The sequence below is a fragment of the Dacryopinax primogenitus genome (genome assembly GCF_000292625.1).
Source record: "Dacryopinax primogenitus strain DJM-731 SS1 chromosome Unknown DACRYscaffold_5, whole genome shotgun sequence".
Classification (NCBI taxonomy): domain Eukaryota; kingdom Fungi; phylum Basidiomycota; class Dacrymycetes; order Dacrymycetales; family Dacrymycetaceae; genus Dacryopinax; species Dacryopinax primogenitus.
Window position 1 is genome coordinate 272,001 of NW_024467202.1, and position 18,721 is coordinate 290,721.

The 18,721-nt window shown below is 52.7% G+C and overlaps 8 protein-coding genes across 8 annotated transcripts; 6 read left to right on the forward strand and 2 right to left on the reverse strand.

Annotated features, from left to right (window-relative positions):
• Nucleotides 1-25: 25 nt before the first annotated feature.
• DACRYDRAFT_49750 (uncharacterized protein) lies at nucleotides 26-1,372 on the forward strand (the record flags this gene model as incomplete). The annotated part of the gene is made up of 5 exons (XM_040774936.1): nucleotides 26-156; nucleotides 211-325; nucleotides 394-718; nucleotides 769-1,130; nucleotides 1,181-1,372. The coding sequence occupies 5 exons, from the start codon at nucleotides 26-28 to the stop codon at nucleotides 1,370-1,372; spliced, it is 1,125 nt and encodes a 374-aa protein (XP_040630418.1).
• Nucleotides 1,373-1,517: 145 nt separating this feature from the next.
• Nucleotides 1,518-3,024, reverse strand: DACRYDRAFT_114908 (gamma-glutamyl phosphate reductase; the record flags this gene model as incomplete). The annotated part of the gene is made up of 3 exons (XM_040769906.1): nucleotides 1,518-2,458; nucleotides 2,508-2,778; nucleotides 2,833-3,024. The coding sequence occupies 3 exons, from the start codon at nucleotides 3,022-3,024 to the stop codon at nucleotides 1,518-1,520; spliced, it is 1,404 nt and encodes a 467-aa protein (XP_040630419.1).
• A 122-nt stretch (nucleotides 3,025-3,146) lies between these two features.
• On the forward strand, nucleotides 3,147-3,784 carry DACRYDRAFT_21084 (cytochrome c oxidase-assembly factor COX23 mitochondrial). The gene is made up of 5 exons (XM_040772224.1): nucleotides 3,147-3,317; nucleotides 3,376-3,401; nucleotides 3,465-3,559; nucleotides 3,611-3,627; nucleotides 3,677-3,784. Exons 1-5 carry the CDS (start codon nucleotides 3,222-3,224, stop codon nucleotides 3,713-3,715), a joined length of 273 nt encoding a protein of 90 aa, XP_040630420.1. The 5' UTR covers nucleotides 3,147-3,221; the 3' UTR covers nucleotides 3,716-3,784.
• Nucleotides 3,785-3,939: 155 nt separating this feature from the next.
• On the reverse strand, nucleotides 3,940-5,746 carry DACRYDRAFT_49444 (WD40 repeat-like protein; the record flags this gene model as incomplete). The annotated part of the gene is made up of 7 exons (XM_040774901.1): nucleotides 3,940-4,227; nucleotides 4,280-4,601; nucleotides 4,654-4,904; nucleotides 4,953-5,100; nucleotides 5,149-5,282; nucleotides 5,338-5,451; nucleotides 5,513-5,746. The coding sequence occupies 7 exons, from the start codon at nucleotides 5,744-5,746 to the stop codon at nucleotides 3,940-3,942; spliced, it is 1,491 nt and encodes a 496-aa protein (XP_040630421.1).
• Nucleotides 5,747-6,870: 1,124 nt separating this feature from the next.
• On the forward strand, nucleotides 6,871-9,796 carry DACRYDRAFT_114911 (uncharacterized protein; the record flags this gene model as incomplete). Its single annotated transcript, XM_040769907.1, has 8 exons — nucleotides 6,871-7,165; nucleotides 7,223-7,384; nucleotides 7,441-7,530; nucleotides 7,584-7,687; nucleotides 7,739-8,585; nucleotides 8,642-9,041; nucleotides 9,091-9,436; nucleotides 9,488-9,796. Exons 1-8 carry the CDS (start codon nucleotides 6,964-6,966, stop codon nucleotides 9,794-9,796), a joined length of 2,460 nt encoding a protein of 819 aa, XP_040630422.1. The 5' UTR covers nucleotides 6,871-6,963.
• A 415-nt stretch (nucleotides 9,797-10,211) lies between these two features.
• DACRYDRAFT_87755 (CMGC/CDK/CDK7 protein kinase) lies at nucleotides 10,212-11,556 on the forward strand (the record flags this gene model as incomplete). The annotated part of the gene is made up of 6 exons (XM_040776825.1): nucleotides 10,212-10,305; nucleotides 10,359-10,492; nucleotides 10,547-10,726; nucleotides 10,780-11,085; nucleotides 11,135-11,284; nucleotides 11,338-11,556. 6 exons carry the CDS (start codon nucleotides 10,212-10,214, stop codon nucleotides 11,554-11,556), a joined length of 1,083 nt encoding a protein of 360 aa, XP_040630423.1.
• Nucleotides 11,557-15,435: 3,879 nt separating this feature from the next.
• On the forward strand, nucleotides 15,436-16,327 carry DACRYDRAFT_21086 (uncharacterized protein). Its single transcript, XM_040772225.1, has 5 exons — nucleotides 15,436-15,676; nucleotides 15,729-15,848; nucleotides 15,900-16,064; nucleotides 16,117-16,129; nucleotides 16,181-16,327. Exons 1-5 carry the CDS (start codon nucleotides 15,442-15,444, stop codon nucleotides 16,275-16,277), a joined length of 630 nt encoding a protein of 209 aa, XP_040630424.1. The 5' UTR covers nucleotides 15,436-15,441; the 3' UTR covers nucleotides 16,278-16,327.
• A 349-nt stretch (nucleotides 16,328-16,676) lies between these two features.
• DACRYDRAFT_77158 (uncharacterized protein) lies at nucleotides 16,677-18,713 on the forward strand. The gene is made up of 4 exons (XM_040776253.1): nucleotides 16,677-17,071; nucleotides 17,121-17,431; nucleotides 17,482-17,778; nucleotides 17,829-18,713. The coding sequence occupies exons 1-4, from the start codon at nucleotides 17,053-17,055 to the stop codon at nucleotides 18,378-18,380; spliced, it is 1,179 nt and encodes a 392-aa protein (XP_040630425.1). The 5' UTR covers nucleotides 16,677-17,052; the 3' UTR covers nucleotides 18,381-18,713.
• The last annotated feature ends 8 nt before the right edge of the window (nucleotides 18,714-18,721 follow it).

An 18,721-nucleotide genomic window follows, 5' to 3' on the forward strand; every position in this document is an offset into this window, starting at 1 on the left:
CGAAGTAGCTTCTCCTGATTGAAAGATGTCTGCTAACAACGGTACCGATAAGTCTGGAGATCGCATCCAGGAGTTCGTGGACCTCGCTCAGCGCGCATACGCCCTGCGCAAGTATGAAGAGGCAGTAGAGAACTATGCCAAAGCCTTGGAGGCATTGTAGGTCAACGTCGTTCTACGCGCTTGGACCATTGGTCTGAAATCATTGTACAGTACTGAAAAGCACGGCGAGAACTCCCCTGATTCAGCTGATCTGCTCTACAAATACGGAAAGGCGCTCCTGGAGAACGCAATCTCCCAGAACTCCGCGCTTGGCAAGGAGCCACCAGTACCTGAAGCAGTTGGTTCGTACATACCTTCTTGTCGTTAATTAATTACGTATCCGTCACAACAGAGGAAGAAGCGCCTGCTGACAAGAGTGGGAAGATCATTATTTCGGGCGATGCGGAAGATGTGGAGGAGGAGGAGGATGAAGAAGACGAGGATGAGGAGATGGGTGAAGTGATCATGGAGGGTCAGGAAGCTGTCAAGCTCGGTGAGGTTGGTGGCAAGGAAGAAGAGGACCAGGAAATGGAAGACGCCGAGCCTGAAGACGATTTCAACGCAGCTTGGGAGGTGCTTGACCTTGCCCGCGCATTCTTCGAGAAGGGTGATGCCGACGAGACCAAGCTCAAGCTCGCCGAGACTTATATCGCATTGGGGGATATCTCGCTAGAGACAGGTAAGCATTATCATGCAAATATAGCGCATACATGCTGACTTGACGACCAGAGAAATTCGACCAAGCCTTGCTGGACTACACCTCTGCGTTGAAGCAGAAGAGTGAACTCCTCCCGATCTCGTCGCGACAGATTGCAGAGGTCCACTACAAGTTGACGATCGTCTGTGACCTTACGGTCGGAAAGTTGCAGGAGGCTATCACACATGCTGAGGGAGCGAAGCAAAGCCTGGAAGCACGCCTCGTTTTGCTGAAAGCAGCCCAGGAGCAACAGACTCTGCCTGTCGAAGCGAATGGAAACGGCAAACAGACTTTGGCTAGCAAAGAACAGGCAGGCATAAATGCCATGAGCAAAGAGGAACTGGCTGCGGAGATCAAGGACATCGAGGAACTCAGGGGCGAGATGACCGCTAAGGTATATATGTCTAGTTCCAACAATGCAGATGTATGCTCACCATTGGCTAGATCGATGACTTGTCACAGGCACCCGAGCAAAGGGAAAGCGCGCCGGATGCGGCCAACCGCGCCCTGGATGAACTTCTCGGCGGCCCCTCAAGCTCGCTGAAGGATGCGATTGTAAACGACCTGACTGGGGTTGTCAAGAAGAAAAAGAAGGCAGAGGTAGATACAAAGGAGGTAGCGAGCCCTACGCCCTAATTACTGATATTCTGTGCGTTCCGTTCTCCCTCTCCAGTAGTATTAGATTCAGCCCAGCTATATGTAGCGTTTGCAATGACACGGAATGACTAGGAGTTATCCTTACCAAACATACATATTCTGTTGTACAACCTTTACAAGGCTTTCAGAATGGCAAACGAGTAACCCCTTGTATCTTCTGGTGCAAAAATGGCTTCTTCCCAGTCCCAAACTCTCCAGCAATACTTCCCTTCCCATCCGCACTGCGTATCATATATTTATAGATCACCAATCCTTCCAGCCCAACAGGTCCACGAGCATGCGTCCTACCGGTCGAGATGCCGACCTCCGTTCCCAGTCCATACCTGAATCCATCCGCAAATCGTGTGGATGCGTTCACAAACGTGCCTGCACTGTCCACTGCCCTGCAGAACAACGTCCCGTTCTCCGCGTTTTCCGTGACGATGGCGTCGGTGTGATGAGATGAGTGCGCGTTGATATGCTGCACGGCCTGTGATAGGGAGGACACAACCTTGACAGCGAGGATCAGGTCGAGGAACTCGGTGTCGTAGTCTTCTGTCGTAACTTCGCGGACGAGTGACGCAAATGACTTGTTATTGCTCACCTCCGAGGACGATCGGAGTCCCGCAAGAGATGCGGCATCACACCGCAGCTGGACTCCCTTATCCAGGAGAGCGAGCGCGACCTTGGGCCAAACTGTGGTAATGAGGCTCTCGTGAACGAGCAGCGTCTCGGCGCTGTTGCATGCACTGGGATAGTCGCACTTGGCATCAACAGCAATCCGCACTGCCTTGGTTCCATCCGCGCTTGCATCGAGGTATACTGCACAGAGTCCATCTGGGTGACCCATTACAGCGATCCGTGAGGCCTTCTGGATACTCCTAACGAGGGCGTTCGACCCGCGCGGGATAACGAGGTCGATGTATCGGTCTTGGGACAGAAGAGCGGAGATCTCCTGACGGGTTTGGACGGATTGGATGAACGAAGGAGAGAGGGGGGAAGTGGAGAGCGCAGATTGGACGATGGAGGTCAGGAGTGCGGCAGTATGAGCCGACTCCTTGCCACCCTTGAGAATAGCAGCGTTACCTGTAGAAATGTTAGCATAGATATATGATGTTCATGAATATGGACATACCGGACTTGATAGCCAACGCGGTGATGTTGACCACCACCTCTGGCCGTGACTCGAAAATTACAAGCAGTACGCCGATCGGACATGTCACCCGATACAATTCCATCTCTTCATCTAGATTGGTGGCATACGTGACGTGCCCTGTTGGGTCGGGCAGAGCAGCCACGTCCGAGATCCCTTGCAGCATGTCATCGAACTTGCTGCCCTTTGTAAGGTCAAGTCGTTTGACCAACTGCTGCGAAAGGCGGCCAGCCTGCACTTCCTTTTCTGCTGCCTGTTATAATATCAGCCCACAAGATCTAATATAAATTCGAAAATGATTACGCACCTCGAGGTCTAGACGATTTGCCTCGAATACCTTGTCCCTGCTCGCCTGCAACGCCCGACGAATGCTCTCGAGGACATCATTCCGCTGCTCGGTCGTGACAAGTTGAGATTCCTCATACGCTGCTTTCGCCGCTTTGGCGATCTCTTCTGCCGACTTGAGAATGCCGTTTGAGGTCCCACTGGTTGTAGTCATGAAGGATAGATGGAATGACCGAGTCAGGGACTACTGAATAAAAGGTACAATTTCGTAAAGATGCACAGGGTCCACTTCTACGGAGATGCTCCCATCAGGTTCAAGCTCATTGTCGGCGTCGCGTGACCTCTGCGTCACTCTCCGATATACCGTCGACTTCTGCGTTGCCATCATTTTCTCCCTGGAAAACCATTCTCATGGCCACCAAGTATATTCCCCCTGAGCCGACTAACTCCGGGCCGGAGCCAGCGCCGACGGGTCAGCAGCCAACGAACTACAAACAGGTGTTCGAGGTACGCCCGGTTCACTCAGCACCCTTACATGTACGATCGGCTCAATTTGCCTGCACAGGGGAGAGTGGTGACAAAGTTCGTCGAGTGCGTTATGTTGCCTACATCTTGGGATCATGTTGCTGATCGGGCGATCTCGGATACCTCCAGCCCATGCGAGCAGGCAGCCAAGGAGTCCATGGCATGCCTCAACAGGCATAGTTACGACCGCGATCAGTGCTTGGATTTCTTCCAGGCATATCGAGGTGTGTTGTTGTGATATATGTGTGATGGCCCGGTTCTGATCAAAGTTTTAGATTGCAAGCAGGAATGGGTATGTCCTATCTCAACAGGATTTGACTCTGTTTGATATGCGTGTGTAGCTAAAACAACGACGGGTGGATCGTGCGAATCGGCAGTGATCACGAATTCGCTGACCGTATCATGTAACGTGGTGCTGTCAAATAGTGTATCTATACGAGTACAACGCCCCCGGCTTATTTATGTTCGAAAACGGTTATGATCACAAACCGTTTGCGTGCGATTTGTTCCGGTCGTTGAACACATTACAAATCTCGAACAAAAAGACGAGTACATCAACTGCACGAATCAGATACACGGGCCTTCTGTGACTGTTCGCATGTATTCAGGCCGCTGCAACCCGTTGTCTCTTCCTCCTCCCTTCCTCAGGACCGTGTTCGTCGCCATTAATCCCGTCCTTCTCTCCCTTCAGCACACTCCGCACAACCGTCTCCCACATGGTGTCATTGACGCCTTTTGCCCGTCCCAGCTGTCCCCGCAGCTTGGCTACTTCGTTCTCGAGGTCTGATACCCGCGTTTGCAGGGAAGCGACCGACCCGTCCGGAGCTGAAGAGGGCAGGTCCGAGAGGAAGTACGAGTGATGTTGCTGCACTTGGTCAGAAATGGAAGGTAGCTGCGGTACAGTCTGGTAATATCATCAGCTTGTGCCAGGGACGCAAATGGACGATGCAAACCTCGTCAAGGGCAAGCAACATCATCGGCACATCATGCCGTTCCCTTGCTCTCTGGTCCTTGACCCGTTGGAAGGCCGCGATAGGCAAAATGGGTATCTGCTCCTCTTTATTCCCGAAGCCTAAAGGTGCATGCCCCAGCAGATCAGGAGGTCGCAGGAGGGTGGCAACCATGTCTATTGTGTACCCTTTGTGCACGTTAAGTGAGCGGATAAGCTGATGTGAGGGGATATCGTATATTAGGATGGACCCATCGATTGTGCCGGCGAGTAACATTGCCGACGTAAGAGAGATGGTGAGGGATCTAAGAGGTTGCCTATAGAATCCATGATTTAGAAGGTATATAATGTTATAGAAAGTATACACACTCAGATTTCATCTTTCGGATATCATCTCCCCCTTCGCCCAGCCGTATAGCCTCGGCTCCACCGCCGCCTCCAACAGCCTCCATTCGAAAGCCCGACGCGCCTGGTCGTTGTCGAAAGAGGTTCATCTGGAAGATTTCGCCTTCCGCAGAGGCTGCGAAGAACGTTCGTTCTGTTCGTTCGACTGCGATGAAGGACAGGGGGGAGGGGAAGACGAATGTGGTCATGAGGGTTTTTGTGGTGATGTCCCAGATCTGTGTACAACTTTAGCACGGCCATGAAGGATGCCACAGCGGAAATACCTTGCATGTCGAGTCAAGTGATACTGTGAATAACCTACAGCCGGGGAAGGCACCCATGCCCCATTGCAAGTCCATTACAGCAAGCGTGTGGTCTGTCGGCATCCAGTACGGCATAGGGAGCCCAGTTTGTAGCTCGTTATCCAGTAAACTAGGTCAAGGGTGAGCAAACAAAATTGGATGAGGACACGCAAATTACCTAGAAATGAGCCAGACGCTGACTCCTGAATCCTCGCTCCCTGTCGCTAGAGCCGTCCCATCGTCCGAGAACCGCACAACATTGACTGCACGGTAGTGCGCATCGAAAGCGGCAAACAATATACCCGAGGAAACCTATTCCAACGCATCATAAAAGGAGATGAAAAGGAATTCGGGGCAATCAGCAGACCTCCCATAAATAGAGTCGGCCTTGTGATGTTCCTCCGGCACAGAACCGGCCTTGCCGATCAATAGCCAGGCACGAAAGTTTCTCGGGAACGGCAATGCGCAACATTATCTGATCCTGAAATCCAGCGACAGGTATCAGATAAATCAGACAAGCATCACATAGAGAGAGGCGCGACCTTCTGAAAGCTATATGCGTGCACGAGTGTCTTCTCTGATTGAGCAGCGAGAAGGACCCCACCCTGCCCTTGGGTAGACGGAGCAAACGTAGTACAGTGCACAGGAGCAGAGGTCTGCTTGAAAGATGCCAGAGTCGTCCCAGTTTGTAGGTCATGGATGTATATCCCACCCGCTCCGCTGGCCGGCGAGGAGGGACCAACAGCGCAAAGTATCACTTCCTGAGGCTGAACCATCCGAGGAAATTTTAGAACAGACAGGAACAGGAGAATCCCAGTAAAGGTATCAGCACTACAGGCACAGATTAAAAGCCCCAGATATCTTGGTAGAACAGCAAGTGGCTGACAAGCTGTTCGCACAGTCAGAGTGTCGCGGAAAGTGCAGCGTCAAGATGCAGAACAAAATTCGGCCGCGGAGATGGTTCGGCAGACGTCAGTGGCTGTGCTGTATAAGTAGCTATTATTCTCAACATGTGGGACAGCCTGGTGATACTCCTTCATATGAACATTACTTAAAACTCACACCTCTAGGTCAAAGGTCATTCTAGTGGTGTCGAGGTCACCTCCACAGATATAAGGAGAGGAAGAAGGAATAAGGTTCTGGGCAACAGAATGCGAAGTCCCAATGTTCGAACGCATAGCGCTGTTTTCTGACGACATTTATCGCCTATTTCTGTTACGTGGACTTCTCACACACAACACCATCATTGATCGATCGATTCATGTGGGATGCTCAGGTTCAATTGTCCTTCCTAGAGAGGGTAACTATATGACATGAATATGTAGCGAAGGAGATGCCACATTGTACAACAACGATGGCAACTGCTGATCAATACCATACATTCATATCGGAACCCATGCGGACCCCTTTGTTCGGGGCAGGGTGGTTCACACGCAACTGAATAGCTGAGGGATCTCGAGCATAGAAATACGGGCCGACATCCTGCCTCATCCCAGAACCAGAAGCAAGGCAACACGACGGTCTATAACACCTTGAGGCCGATCTGGGGTACCCGGTTGTCTAGGATATCAGCTAACTCGCTTTCCCTTACTGATGAGCACAAGGCGACGTCAGAACGTGGGTGTGATTGTAGACTTCAGGGAAGGCAGTAGTTGCGCTAGAACAGGGTACCTCATCTTTGAGGAAGGGTGAACAGACGTCTGCCGGTGCAGCGGCAACATCTCCGTAGTGACGGTGGATGACAGAGAAGAGGCGGTTGCTGGCGGTGTCGATGTGGCGGTGAGTATTGTCATGTAGGATTGCTTCCATCCGCGCGTTATGCCCAGAACAAGGCAAAAGGGCGCTTACACTTGGTCCCATCCATTTACACTCACTCGGCGATCCGCATCGCTCGACGACGACGACGACGACGACCTCGTCCTCATCCGTCCGCTCATCGCTATTCAGACTGGACCATCTAGGTTGAACGTAAACCAACTTACCAAGAGCGGCCATGGTGCCTCTCCTGTACAAAGCTAAATGGCGAACACACGCCGCTTCAGGCTCTGGAGGCGAGCAACACAGCCCACGATCCTCATCTTCATGCCCCAGCCCCGGAATCACTAGGGACATTAATGAGTGGGACGAGGGCGCGGTCTATCAGTGGATGTGCACACTTGGACCGGGGTTTGAGCAGTATGAAAAAAAGCTGAAGGGTGCGCACCTTTCTGCTACTACGACACCAGGATGGAAGCTTACAATTGTGATAACAGAGAATGGGATTACGGGCGATACACTTGTGCTGTTGAACCAAGATGAGCTGAAGGAAATCGGCATCAGCAGTGTCGGCCACCGTCTCTCCATCCTCAAAGCTGTCTACCAGATCAAGGTCGCGCAGCACATCCCTATCGAGCCGGATCAGTATGTTCCACCGTGTATGCCGTTTTTTTGGATGAGGCCGAGGGTAGACTAACTAGATGATTGTCTTCAGCAGAGTCGATTGCGAGTGCGACACCTCCCCCGACAGAACCGCAGGAGCAGCCTATGTACGAGCGAATCCTGGCGTTGATAGAACAACAAAGTACGGTCTCAGCTTGTTTTCAACCTATTGATTTCTGATTCTTTTCACTGAAGATACTCGTCTTGCGGCTCTAGAACAGGAAAACTATCGCCTTCATGAGTCCCTCGACGAGCTGTTGTCCAAGAGCAATGGTGGCCTTCCTAGTTCTGACTCCGCTGTAAGCGAAATTATTCCATTTCTGTCCCAGCTTCCTACTCATTCCGCACAGGGTGCTCAGGAAAAGCAGCTCCGTCGACAGCCCTCTGTCAAGTGGGCTCCATACGGCAGCGACACGTCCCCAGCAGCAGACATGCCTGACTTTCCCCATCTTTCACCAGAAGCAGCAGAACACGACATCCCTGGCCGCTTCCCTGGTGACAGGAAGACACCTACGCGGGCCGACCGCCCCTCCTCCGCACGTGAACGGCAGTTCCCTAGAGGAGAGCGCCCACCATCGCGGAACGATCTCCGTCGTCCCTCTACTTCTGCTGGACACAGTTCGGGGCTCTCAACTCCCGTATCGGGCCGACCTGATATCGATCGCCCCCATTCGCGTACGGATGGTCGTCCTTCCACCTCCGGACATACCCCCTCTTCAGCTAGCCTTACCCCCAACACCGATCGCATCCCCGGCCGGCCATCTTCTCGCACAGACATCCGCGAACCGGAACGGAGGCCGTCCACTTCCGGTGCCGCCTTACCCACGGCGTCTTTATCTCCGGAGTACGCCCGCTCGCCCCAGAGTGCAGTCTCTCAGACTTCGGGCGAAGAAAATATGTTAACACCAATCACTACGATCACTACCTCAGGTAGCATCATGTCGTCTGGCTTGCCCTCCTCTATCCCCACCGCATCTGGGCTCATGCCACACAGCGCGCTTCCTCATTCTGCAACCGGAAATGGCTCGCGCTCTAAGGGCAGCCGAAGAGGGGACGGTATGCGAGACCGGGTCGGCAGCTTACACAGCTTGGAGGATCCGTGCTGGAAGGTGCTTCCCGCGGCACTGAAGAAGTATAATATCAAGGATGACTGGCAGCAGTATGCGCTGTTTATCAGCTATGGGCCTGCTGGAGGCGGTACGTTCTTCACATCTTTGTTGAAAGCTTCAATAGGAGTGCTCATGGGAAAGTAGATCGGTGCCTAAACTACGATGAGAAGCCTCTCCTGCTCTTTAGTCAGCTTAAAGAGAGAGGGAAGAACCCTGTATTTATGCTTCGACATATCAAAGATATCAAGTCCCCTATCGCGATCTCTGAGGAGAAAGCGGCCAAACGGAGCTCAGCGAGCAAGGTTGAGCACGGCGGTGTTGCCACAAATGGGCCATTGCCATCTCCCTTACCGCCATCGAAAGGGGATCGACCCCCTCAACTGTTGAGATCTAAGGCTTCCATGGGTCTGGATCAGGACGAGATGGAAGGCGGGCATGGTGCGCTCAGGCAGGGCGACGAGATCGAGACGCTTGAAGAGCCGGTGTCTACTATTGCAATATACCCGCATATAGCTGAGCAGGCGGACGAGTTTGATGTCAAGATGTGCGCCTTTCATTCACTGAAGGGTTCTAGGGCTGATGTATTAATTCAGGGGAGATTCCTTCATCATTCTCCAACGGTTCAAGGGTTGGTGGGTTGCCCAGCGCGATCTCTCTGGCGATGGGGTAGTTGACCCAACGGCTGAGCGTGGGTGGGTCCCTGCTGGGTGCCTACTCGAGCTCACCAGCACTCGTTCGCTTGCCTTCGCCCGTCTCTCGCGGAACGGTCGCACACCTAATGGCGACCCGGCCCTTATTCCTATGATGGCGTCCAGTATCACTTCGACGCAGTTCCCTGCATTCGCGTTGAAGGACTATCAGGCGAGTGGCAAGTATGAGTTGACTCTCAGGAAAGGGGATGCGTTAAGAGTCTTCAAACGATATAATCATTGGGCCTACGTGCGTGGTTTCACATCCTGCATTCATAAGCGTGAACTGAAAGTTCAACAGGCTATTAAAGACGCCACAGGCGAGCGCGGCTGGTATCCCTCGTGGTACGTTGCCCGCAGCTTTTCCTCAGGCGGTGTCCCAGACCACGTCTCATCGGGCACGCTCACTCCACGAAACGGCACCCCCGCGACTACACCCGCCACAGGCCCTGGCGAGGGACCATCACCTCTTAGTGCTATTTCAACAACTCCGACAACTCCAACGTACGCAAGCACAGAGTCGGGCAGCGCTGTAGACGAGCAGGCACCATCCCCGCTAACTATCACATACCGGACGCTTGGAAGGTCACAGGCTGCAGTGGGTGCATGAGCTTCAGGGATAGAGGAGGAGAAAGGATGTAAGAGTTTAATATGCGACTGTCACTTACGAGGTTCATGATGTATCGGATTACTCACCTTCTCAGCTTGTGCTTTGCGGAAGCCGCGTACGGCTATGAGTCACTCGTTTTAGTTATCTTGCACTTTCCCTTTTCATCGCTCAATTGCTCCACGATCGCTCACCAAAATAGTTCGCAAACATGTACTTGTACAATTAGTCCATTTCATGAATGATACCATTCTTGTTCTGCAATCGATGAGTTGATGTGGTGGTCATGCTACACGGAGGCAAAGACGCGCTTCTCCAGAGGCAAGGGTACCTAACCCTAACCTCTCTCCTCACCAGACCTACGTAGGGCCACGGTTGTATACTTTGACTGCCTGAATAACCATATCCACCCTTGACAATGGATGTTGCGGAGCGCGAAAATCTCGAGGCGATACGGAGATACACGAAGGAGTCCAAGATCGGAGAGGGTACATTCGCTGTCGTGTACAAAGGTACGTACCCAACCCTATGACGGCGCTGGCCCATTCACTGATTGGCCATTCAGGACGACAGTTATCAACGGGGAGACCAGTAGCCATTAAAAAGATCAAAGTTGGACAGTTTAGAGATGGACTTGATATGACCGCTATACGAGAAGTCAAGTTCCTCCAGGAACTCAAGCACCCCAATGTTATCGAGGCGCGCTTGCTTCCCCTTCCTTGATCGCGGCTTGCTCACTGACTGAAAGTGCAGCTATTGGACGTCTACTCTAACAAGTCGAACTTGAACCTAGTCCTCGAATTCTTGGACTCGGACCTGGAGATGATCATCAAAGACCGAAATAACGTCTTCAAGCCAGCCGATATCAAATCGTGGATGGCGATGACATGTCGCGGGCTCGAGTTCTGCCATCGGAATTGGATTCTGCATCGCGTGCGTTTCCAGCCGCGGTGATGGTATGTTAGATTACTAACGTGCGAAATCAGGATTTGAAACCGAACAACTTGCTGCTCGCAGCGAACGGCGAGCTCAAAATCGCCGATTTTGGTCTTGCCCGGGACTTCACCGACCCTGGCTCTAAGATGACTTGCCAGGTGATCACCCGTTGGTACCGCCCTCCAGAGCTCTTCTACGGATGCCGGGCGTATGGTACCAGCGTCGACATGTGGTCTGTTGGGTGTATATTTGCCGAGCTCATGTTGCGGGTGCCGTACATGGCAGGGGAGAGTGACTTGGAGCAACTGAAGATTATTTTCCGAGCTTTGGGATCACCGACTGAAGATACCTGGCCCGTATGCCATTTATGTGGGGTGTGAAAACGGGTGATTTATGATCTTCCAGGGGCACACCAAGTTGCCGGATTACGTCGATCTGGGCAAGTTCCCGAAGCCGAACATGCAGGATCTCTTTACCGCAGCCAGTCAACCGGCCCTTGACCTCATGCAGAAGCTTCTGTTATACAACCCACTCCAACGTATTTCTGCTAAAGATGTGCGTATATGCATATGTCTTCATAGTCACTGATTGACGGCGAGCTTCCTTAGGCGCTTCATCACAAATATTTCACATCGCTGCCCCATCCGACGCACCCTTCAAAACTTCCCAGGACAGGACAGCCCATGAAAGCCAGACCGCTACCGATCGATGAGCTCGAAGGTAAGGGTGCCACTGTGACGGGCCAGGGTGCTGCAAAAAAGCGGAAGTCCACAGTCACAGACGATGGAAGATCCAGGAAGGTTGCACGAAAGCTCGAGTTCAAATGAGTGCTGCAGTACGAGCTGCGGCGTGTTGTGACATTAATAACCTACTTTCTGTATACCTGATGCAATGTATACTACTCGCATGAAAGAAACGACATTGACCCTGATTACTATAACCAATGATTTCACTCGTAATCCTTCACATCGCACACCTGGCATTTCTCCAACCCTTTATCGGTCAGCAAACCGCAATGCTTGCATGTGACCTTGCCAGAAGGAGCTGCAGGAGGAGCCCAGATACCCGCCCAGTTATTGACAACAGGAGGTGCAATCGGCTTGGGTGGTTCAGGAACAGGTTCGACTGATGAAGACGCCCATGGACGAGCAGTTTCGCAGGCTGCACACTTGGCATCGTTAGAGTTATTTGAAATCATGCACACGGGGCACTTCCATGCACCGGCGCTCGATATCGGCTTGGCCATCCCAGCCGCGGCAAAGTTAAAACCCAAGCTGGGGGCTGGAGGGATTATTGTTGCAGAGATTGCCGGTTTCACTGCGGAGGAAGAAGCCACTCCTGGGCGATCCGTTTCGCACGCAGCGCACTTGATCACATCAGTTTTGTTGGGTATCATGCACACTGGGCACTCCCAAGTGGCAGCACTGGTAGTTGGAGCTGACATTCCAGCGGCAGCAAAATCGAAGGCAACCACTGGGGCAGGTGCTACCTTTGCGGCAGGCGGTGGGACGGTGGTGAACGACGACCCCTTAGCCACTGCTTTGACGTCGAATGAAAAGGATGGCAGCTTGTCCTCTGGCGTTGGAATACCTGCATTCTTTGCCAAGCTTGACAGCGTCTGCACAGAGAAGGCGAATGTAGGCAGAGTCGCCTCCTTCGAGGTGATCTTCATAGACGTGCTATCAGCTTGTGTGGAGTCCATATCTACGTCCTTTGTGGTAGGCGGCTCTGACGCAATCGGTGTCTTTGTCGATGGACTTCCAAAGAGGCTGGCGCCGTTGCTCGTCGCTGGACGAAAAGCTGCGAAAGGCGATGGACCGCTTCCGAATGCGGTCGCAGACGTCTTGGAAGAATCACCGAAAGGCGACTTGAAACCGCTCGGCATGTTAAATGTGATCGGTTTCGTTGAGGGTGCAATAGCCGTAGTTTCTTCTTTGCCTCCAGAGGGGGCAGTTGGGAAGACTAAAGATGTCGAGGGTTTGCCAAAGAGAGATGTGGTTGGCGTGGGTACTGATGTCGACGCAGATGGTGTACCGAACGCAGCTGAGAATGATGCGACAGCTGGAGCCACAGGTTTAGAAGCACTGCTAGCGCTGAAGCCTCCATTGCTTGGAGCAGAAAGACCGGGTGCGCCGAATGAGCTTGAGGTTGTTCCAAAGTCGAACAAGCCGGATTTAGCTGGTGTCGATGTTTCTTTGGTCGGCTCCGTTGCTGGTTTCGTGAGAGATCCAGCTTGTCCGAACATGCTGGCGGTGCCGAATGGAAGACCCCTCGATGGTTTTGTGGCTGCACTACTAAACGCAGCAAACGCAGACGTCTCAGGCGCCTTTTCGAATGCCGTAGCAGAGGGAGGCTTGATGGGTGTGAAAAGAGTTTCCGCGGCCTTCTCAGACACAGGAGAGGTGGAGTTGAACAAGGAAGGATTCGAGCCGTTTGAGAACAAACCAGGACCTCCGAAAGGCGATAGCTTTAAGTCACTCAGCTTCTTTTGGGCAGGCTCGGAAGTACCGGATGGGGGTCCAAACGAGGCAAACGGATTGGCTGGCCTCGTCAGCTTTGATGAGGAGTCCTGGGGTAGACCGAATGATGGTGGAGTGATGGTGGTAGGTTTGGGGAAACTCAAACCTCCGTTTATGCCAAACAGTGACGTGGGCGTGGTGGATGCCGGTTTAGCCGTCTCCTCGGAAGTCGGTGGTTTGGCGACTTCTGGCGTCTTTGGAGTCTTTTCTTCAAGCAGCTCGACAACCTCCTGGGCATCTGCAAAGGATGTCCTCGGTTTCTTTGAAGCAGGCGGGCTTGGCAGAGAAAACGGCTCCTTCGGTCCGAGGTTAGAGAATATACTTGGCTTCGGTACGGGAGCCTCGTCGAGAGCAGCTGTCTCTGCGTCACGCTTCGTCCCAGTCGGTGGCTCTGGTACCTTCACGCCATTAACAACAGGCTTTTTAGTCTCGGCGCGGGATGGAGTAACAGGCTGTAGCAAGCGACGATGAGTCTACTATCCGGAAAGCGACTCAAGCCACTTACTCTGTCGGGGGAAGGCTTAGCTTTTGGTTTGAGCTTCCCTTTGATTGCACCTGGTCTGCTCAGGTACGGGTTCTGGAAAGGGTCTTTACTGTCCCGCTGTAGAAGAATATGTAAGCCTAGCGGGTATGTCAAACCACAGGAACATACCTTTCCGGCATCCATTAGATCTTTCAAAAGGCTCGCCGCGATAGTCGGGCCTCGTTTGGGTGGTGCGACCCGGTCGCTGGTAGGTGAAGTAGAGTTTTCTGCATATACGTGAGTACAAGAGACACGGCTAGTAAATTAGGCGCACGGGATATAGCATTGCGAAGGGGTGACGAAACGTTCGGCTTCCTGGTCAACCTGGAGAGAGAAGGGTTGGCCGGTTCTTCAGCCGGAGTGGGAGTTGCAGGGGTATGTGATGGACCTGCGAGCATGGATACGCTGAGGGTGGAGCGAGTTAGAGCAGTCGTCTTCTCTCCAGGTGTGGGTGTGTTCGCTTTGGCCATTATCTGTCTCGGGGAAGGTTTAGCCGAACTCCTCAAACGTGATCCGCCGCTTCCAAAACCAGGCCCGATATAGATAGGTGGAGTGCTGCGACCAGGAGTGAAGGTTCGACGAGGAGTGGTGGTAGATCGAGTCGCTCGTAGCTTGGATGACTGATCAGGAGTGCCAGGATGGAACGTTGGTACACTATATGCTGGGGCTCCCAACCGGAAGGGTTCTTGTGAATCGCCTACGACAGGGTCAGTTTTAGAGTCAGACAAGTCTTCAAGGGCGCGAACCGTTTACACCACCCCGCAATTCTTCCAGCATCTTTTGAATGCCATTCCATTCGACGACAGAAAGCGGTTCGCTGCCCTTCTTGGAGAAGAAATCGCTGATCGCGGCGTTGATCTGCTCAGGCGACTTATTCTCCGTTTGCAGTGAAGCGCGAGATATTGAATGCTGAGGGGTAAACGGAGGGTTGGCACGAGCGAGGGCGCTTAAAGACATTGATTTCGAGAGTGAAGGAGGTGAGTTCCGGACTGGGCGGGCTGCGCTCACAGAGGGACTTATGATCTGCACCTCGTCATCGTCCTCCTGAATAGGTGAAGGTGGCCTTGCACGCTTTCAAAACTGTCAGTCAGAGGAGTGGGCTGGATACTGGCCGACCTACAGAACTACTGAAGCCCCCTGGAGGACCAACCGGTGTCATGGTGCCCTCTCGCTCGGGATCAGCCACGTCTTGTACAGGAATATGTTCATCTCCAGAGCTCGCTTCCTCATCCAGTGTCATATCAGCATCAGGGCCGCCAACCCACCAGGACACAGCGCGCCCTAGAAGGTCGAGGAAAGAGGACGAAGGCGCTCGCTGACCACAGATCAGGGTGCTGCAAAAAACACGTGTCATGTACGAACTCACCGTCAGTCCAGACTCGTTCGTCTGTGGCAGATTTCTCGGCCTTGAGTATGGAGACGAGCGCTCCTGTCGAGCATTCGTACGCGCAATCGACCGCGACTGACGATGTGGGGAGTCCATGGTCGTCGTCGTTGTGAACAAAGACGTCCCTATGTTCGTGAATGGGCCAAAGCGCCTTGACCTGGGGTTTGGGTGGAGTGGCGATGACCTCAACGGAGCCTTTTATGTCTCCGTTGGCTTCATCTGGAAGGAGACGAGTATTGAGCTCTTCAGTCGTGCTCGTCCTCGAACATTCTTGGAGAACGACATGACCGACGAAAACAAACCAGAGGCATCACCAACCTCCCCTGCCATCAGACCATCCCCCCCTCCTGTGCCAGGATATCCCGGTCGTCCTGGTTGGACGCCCACACAATCTCAACCATTCCCTCTTATCGATGCCGACCCGCATTTCAGTCGCGTTGTCCGGTTTTTGCGGCCCTCAGACCTCATGTGGGCAGGTGTGTTCACCGCTTCGGCTCCCGTGATTATTTGGCACTCGGGTGAGCAATGAATCAACAAATCAGTGCGAGAATTGTCTAAGATGTATCTTAGAATGGGTCGACACGCCTGCGGGAAGGATGAAGCCATTGCGGGCGTTACGAGGTCCATTAGTCCTCGCAACAATCTGTGGAGCGACTGCTGGGTTTTTTTACGCATACATGGCCTCATCAAGTATGCGTATCGTGCGTATTTGACGGCAGTTTCGCTGATGCGGTCTCGCAGAGCGTTTCTGGGGATGGACTGAGAACATGAGGGAAGTACAGAAGGATTGGACAGAAATGACCCAACGTGTCAAGGAGGGAAAGTCGCTGTACGGCTACACAGACATGAGCGACTTCATGCAGGGCGTTTCTGCACGTAATTCAAGGTACTCTCAGCTTAAACTCGGTGCGCCCCATGATTTATTCTGAGTCGCTAATTCTGACATTGACACAATCAGCGGTTCTACCTTGGTGAGCGATCGCGTATATTGTGCACGGGAATATGTCTGATATTCCTCTTAGGTTCAACTTCTCAAACCACAAATATCATGGGGTGGACCCGGCCATGTACGGAGAGGGCGCGCGGGCTGTCGACCAACCGAAAGAGACTACGTTGTGAGCACTGTAAAATCGTATTTCAACCAAAATGCAATATTTCTTTCCTCTTCCAAAATGGCCGCTTGTTATAGCTCACCATGTGTGGACACATCCACTTGCAATATATATCTGTCTAGAATTCTGAGGTAGAAAACCCCAGAATGATATTGTTCGCACGCTGGATGTGGCTGTGCCATCCAATTTCAACACATTCGTGGCCGTCACTCGGTCTTCGAGTCGACCACCTTCAACGTCTACAACTTTAAAAAATGGCTGATTATGGTGAGTATCTTCTCTTTTATTAACATCATGCATCTTCTACGATCTTTCGAGCCTGACATCTACTAGATCGTCGCCCGCAGCGCTTTGAGTATGACCGGGAAGGCCGGCGCTTGCCACCCCGTGACGAAGGGGCGGATGACTCTCGTGGGGGTCGTGACCCCCGCCGCGATGGCCGTGAGGACCGCTACGGCGGTGGCAGGCGCGAGTATGATCGTGACCCACGTCGCAGGGATGATGATAGGCGCCGATATGATGATGATCGTGGCGGGGGATACAGGGAAGATCGCTTTGGAGGGGGTGGTGGGGGTGGGGGTGGTGGAAGAAGGAGAGATGACGATTTCGGTGGAAGGAGAGATGCTCGTAATAACAGGGATGACAGGGGTCGCGGAAGGGAGAGAGCTGCCACGCCTGAGAAGCGCAGCCCTACCCCTCCTGGTGCTGTCCCACTGAGTCAGAGGAGGAGAAAGGCATCCGGATGGGAGGTCCATGCTCCTGGCTACGAACCCTACACAGCCATGCAAGCCAAAGCTACAGGTGTGTGTAGTGCCATGTTCATCGTGAGTGGATGCTAACAGTTTTGTAGGTTATTTCAATCTTCCAGGAGCTAACAGGCAGCATACCGTGGCGATCAACATTCCAGCTCCTACTGGTGCCCCAGCTCCTCAAGCCTTCGGCGCAGCGGCCAATATACCCATCCCGGCAGCTTCGGCTGAAAATCTGGAGAAACAGGCGCGCAGACTGTACATTGGCGATATTACTCCTGACACTACAGAGGAGAACCTTACAGCGTTCCTCAAGAAAACTCTTCCTGAGCTTGGAATCAAGGTCGAGGGAGAAGACGTAGGGTTCGAAGAGGTCAGAGTCAGCCACGAGAAGAATTACGCATATATCGAGGTAATACTTGTGATTCACTGCCTGCTCATACATTGCTCATTTGCTGCTAGTTCTCGAACCCTGACGATGCGACGAAAACGATGGAGCTCGACGGTACTGTTTTCCTAGGGCAGCCACTCAAAATTCGCAGACCCCACGATTATCTCAGCGCTACAGATCTCGCTGTTGTTTTCGGCGGTATTGTTCCAGGCGTTGTATCCACTAACGTCCCCGACTCCATCAACAAGATCTTCGTCGGCGGGCTGCCCACCTATCTTAACGAAGCACAGGTCATGGAATTACTGCAGACTTTCGGTGAACTTCGTGCATTCAACCTTGTCAAGGATGGTTCTACAGGAGTTTCCAAGGTGTGCATCTTATTCTCCCGGCTAGGCATTCTCTTATCGTATTATGTCAGGGCTTCGCCTTCTTCGAATACATGGATCCAGGCGTCACCGACGTTGCCTGCCAAGGTTTGAACGGAATGGAGCTAGGTGATCGCTATCTCGTTGTGCAGCGCGCATCCATCGGAGCCAATCCCACTAAGCCCAACATGCCGAATATGCCAGGGACATTGCCTCCACCTCGCCCTGCTATTCTCCCAGTTGATAACACCAATCCCCCGAGCCCTATTCTCCTCTTGCTGAACATGGTCACAGCGGAGGAACTTCTTCAGGATCAAGACTATGAAGATATCCTCGAAGATGTTCGTGAAGAGATGGGTCGGTTTGGCCCAGTCATCGATATCAAGATCCCTCGGCCCCAGAGACGCGAGAACAGATGGATTCCTGGCAGCACATCTGAACCTGTTAAGACAGATATCGAACTCGGTGTTGGAAGGGTCTATGTCAAATTCGCGGATACCGATTCTGCCAGTCAGGCCCTCAATGCCGTCGCCGGACGACAGTTCAGCGGCAGGTCAATCATCGCCACGTATCTACAGGAAGATCCTTTCCTCGAATCGGCATGAGAGCTTCAACGTGGCTCTCCAAAAAAAAAACTCAGGTTTCTGTAGTCTACATTTTCCTTCTGATTTTGTTGATAGGTCCAGGCCGTGCGTAGATACATGTCTGACAATGATACAGCTAGCAGCTAGCTTCGCAGAGGCGGGGTTTTTGGGATCATGCTGCTGAGGTGAGCTGATTGACATTTCATCACTCCCCGACTGTCCGCGCTTCACCAACAGCTAGCATCAATGCATATCTCTACAATGTCCATGGCTTCTGTACTGACCCTACGAATGCCTGCTTGCCGCGAGGTCCGCCGTCTAGTGCGCACACCATTCAGGCAACCAGGTTCCAGCACACCAGG

Bases quoted from the DNA above. Each gene is read 5' to 3' on its own strand.
- DACRYDRAFT_21084 (XM_040772224.1), top strand. From the start codon at position 3,222: ATGGCCACCAAGTATATTCCCCCTGAGCCGACTAACTCCGGGCCGGAG. The intron at 3,318-3,375 runs GTACGCCCGGTT...TTGCCTGCACAG, and splicing joins ACTACAAACAGGTGTTCGAG to GGGAGAGTGGTGACAAAGTT. The intron at 3,402-3,464 runs GTGCGTTATGTT...GGATACCTCCAG, and splicing joins GTGGTGACAAAGTTCGTCGA to CCCATGCGAGCAGGCAGCCA.
- DACRYDRAFT_21086 (XM_040772225.1), top strand. From the start codon at position 15,442: ATGACCGACGAAAACAAACCAGAGGCATCACCAACCTCCCCTGCCATC. The intron at 15,677-15,728 runs GTGAGCAATGAA...GATGTATCTTAG, and splicing joins CGTGATTATTTGGCACTCGG to AATGGGTCGACACGCCTGCG. The intron at 15,849-15,899 runs GTATGCGTATCG...GCGGTCTCGCAG, and splicing joins CGCATACATGGCCTCATCAA to AGCGTTTCTGGGGATGGACT.
- DACRYDRAFT_77158 (XM_040776253.1), top strand. The intron at 17,432-17,481 runs GTAATACTTGTG...ATTTGCTGCTAG, and splicing joins AGAATTACGCATATATCGAG to TTCTCGAACCCTGACGATGC. The intron at 17,779-17,828 runs GTGTGCATCTTA...GTATTATGTCAG, and splicing joins GTTCTACAGGAGTTTCCAAG to GGCTTCGCCTTCTTCGAATA.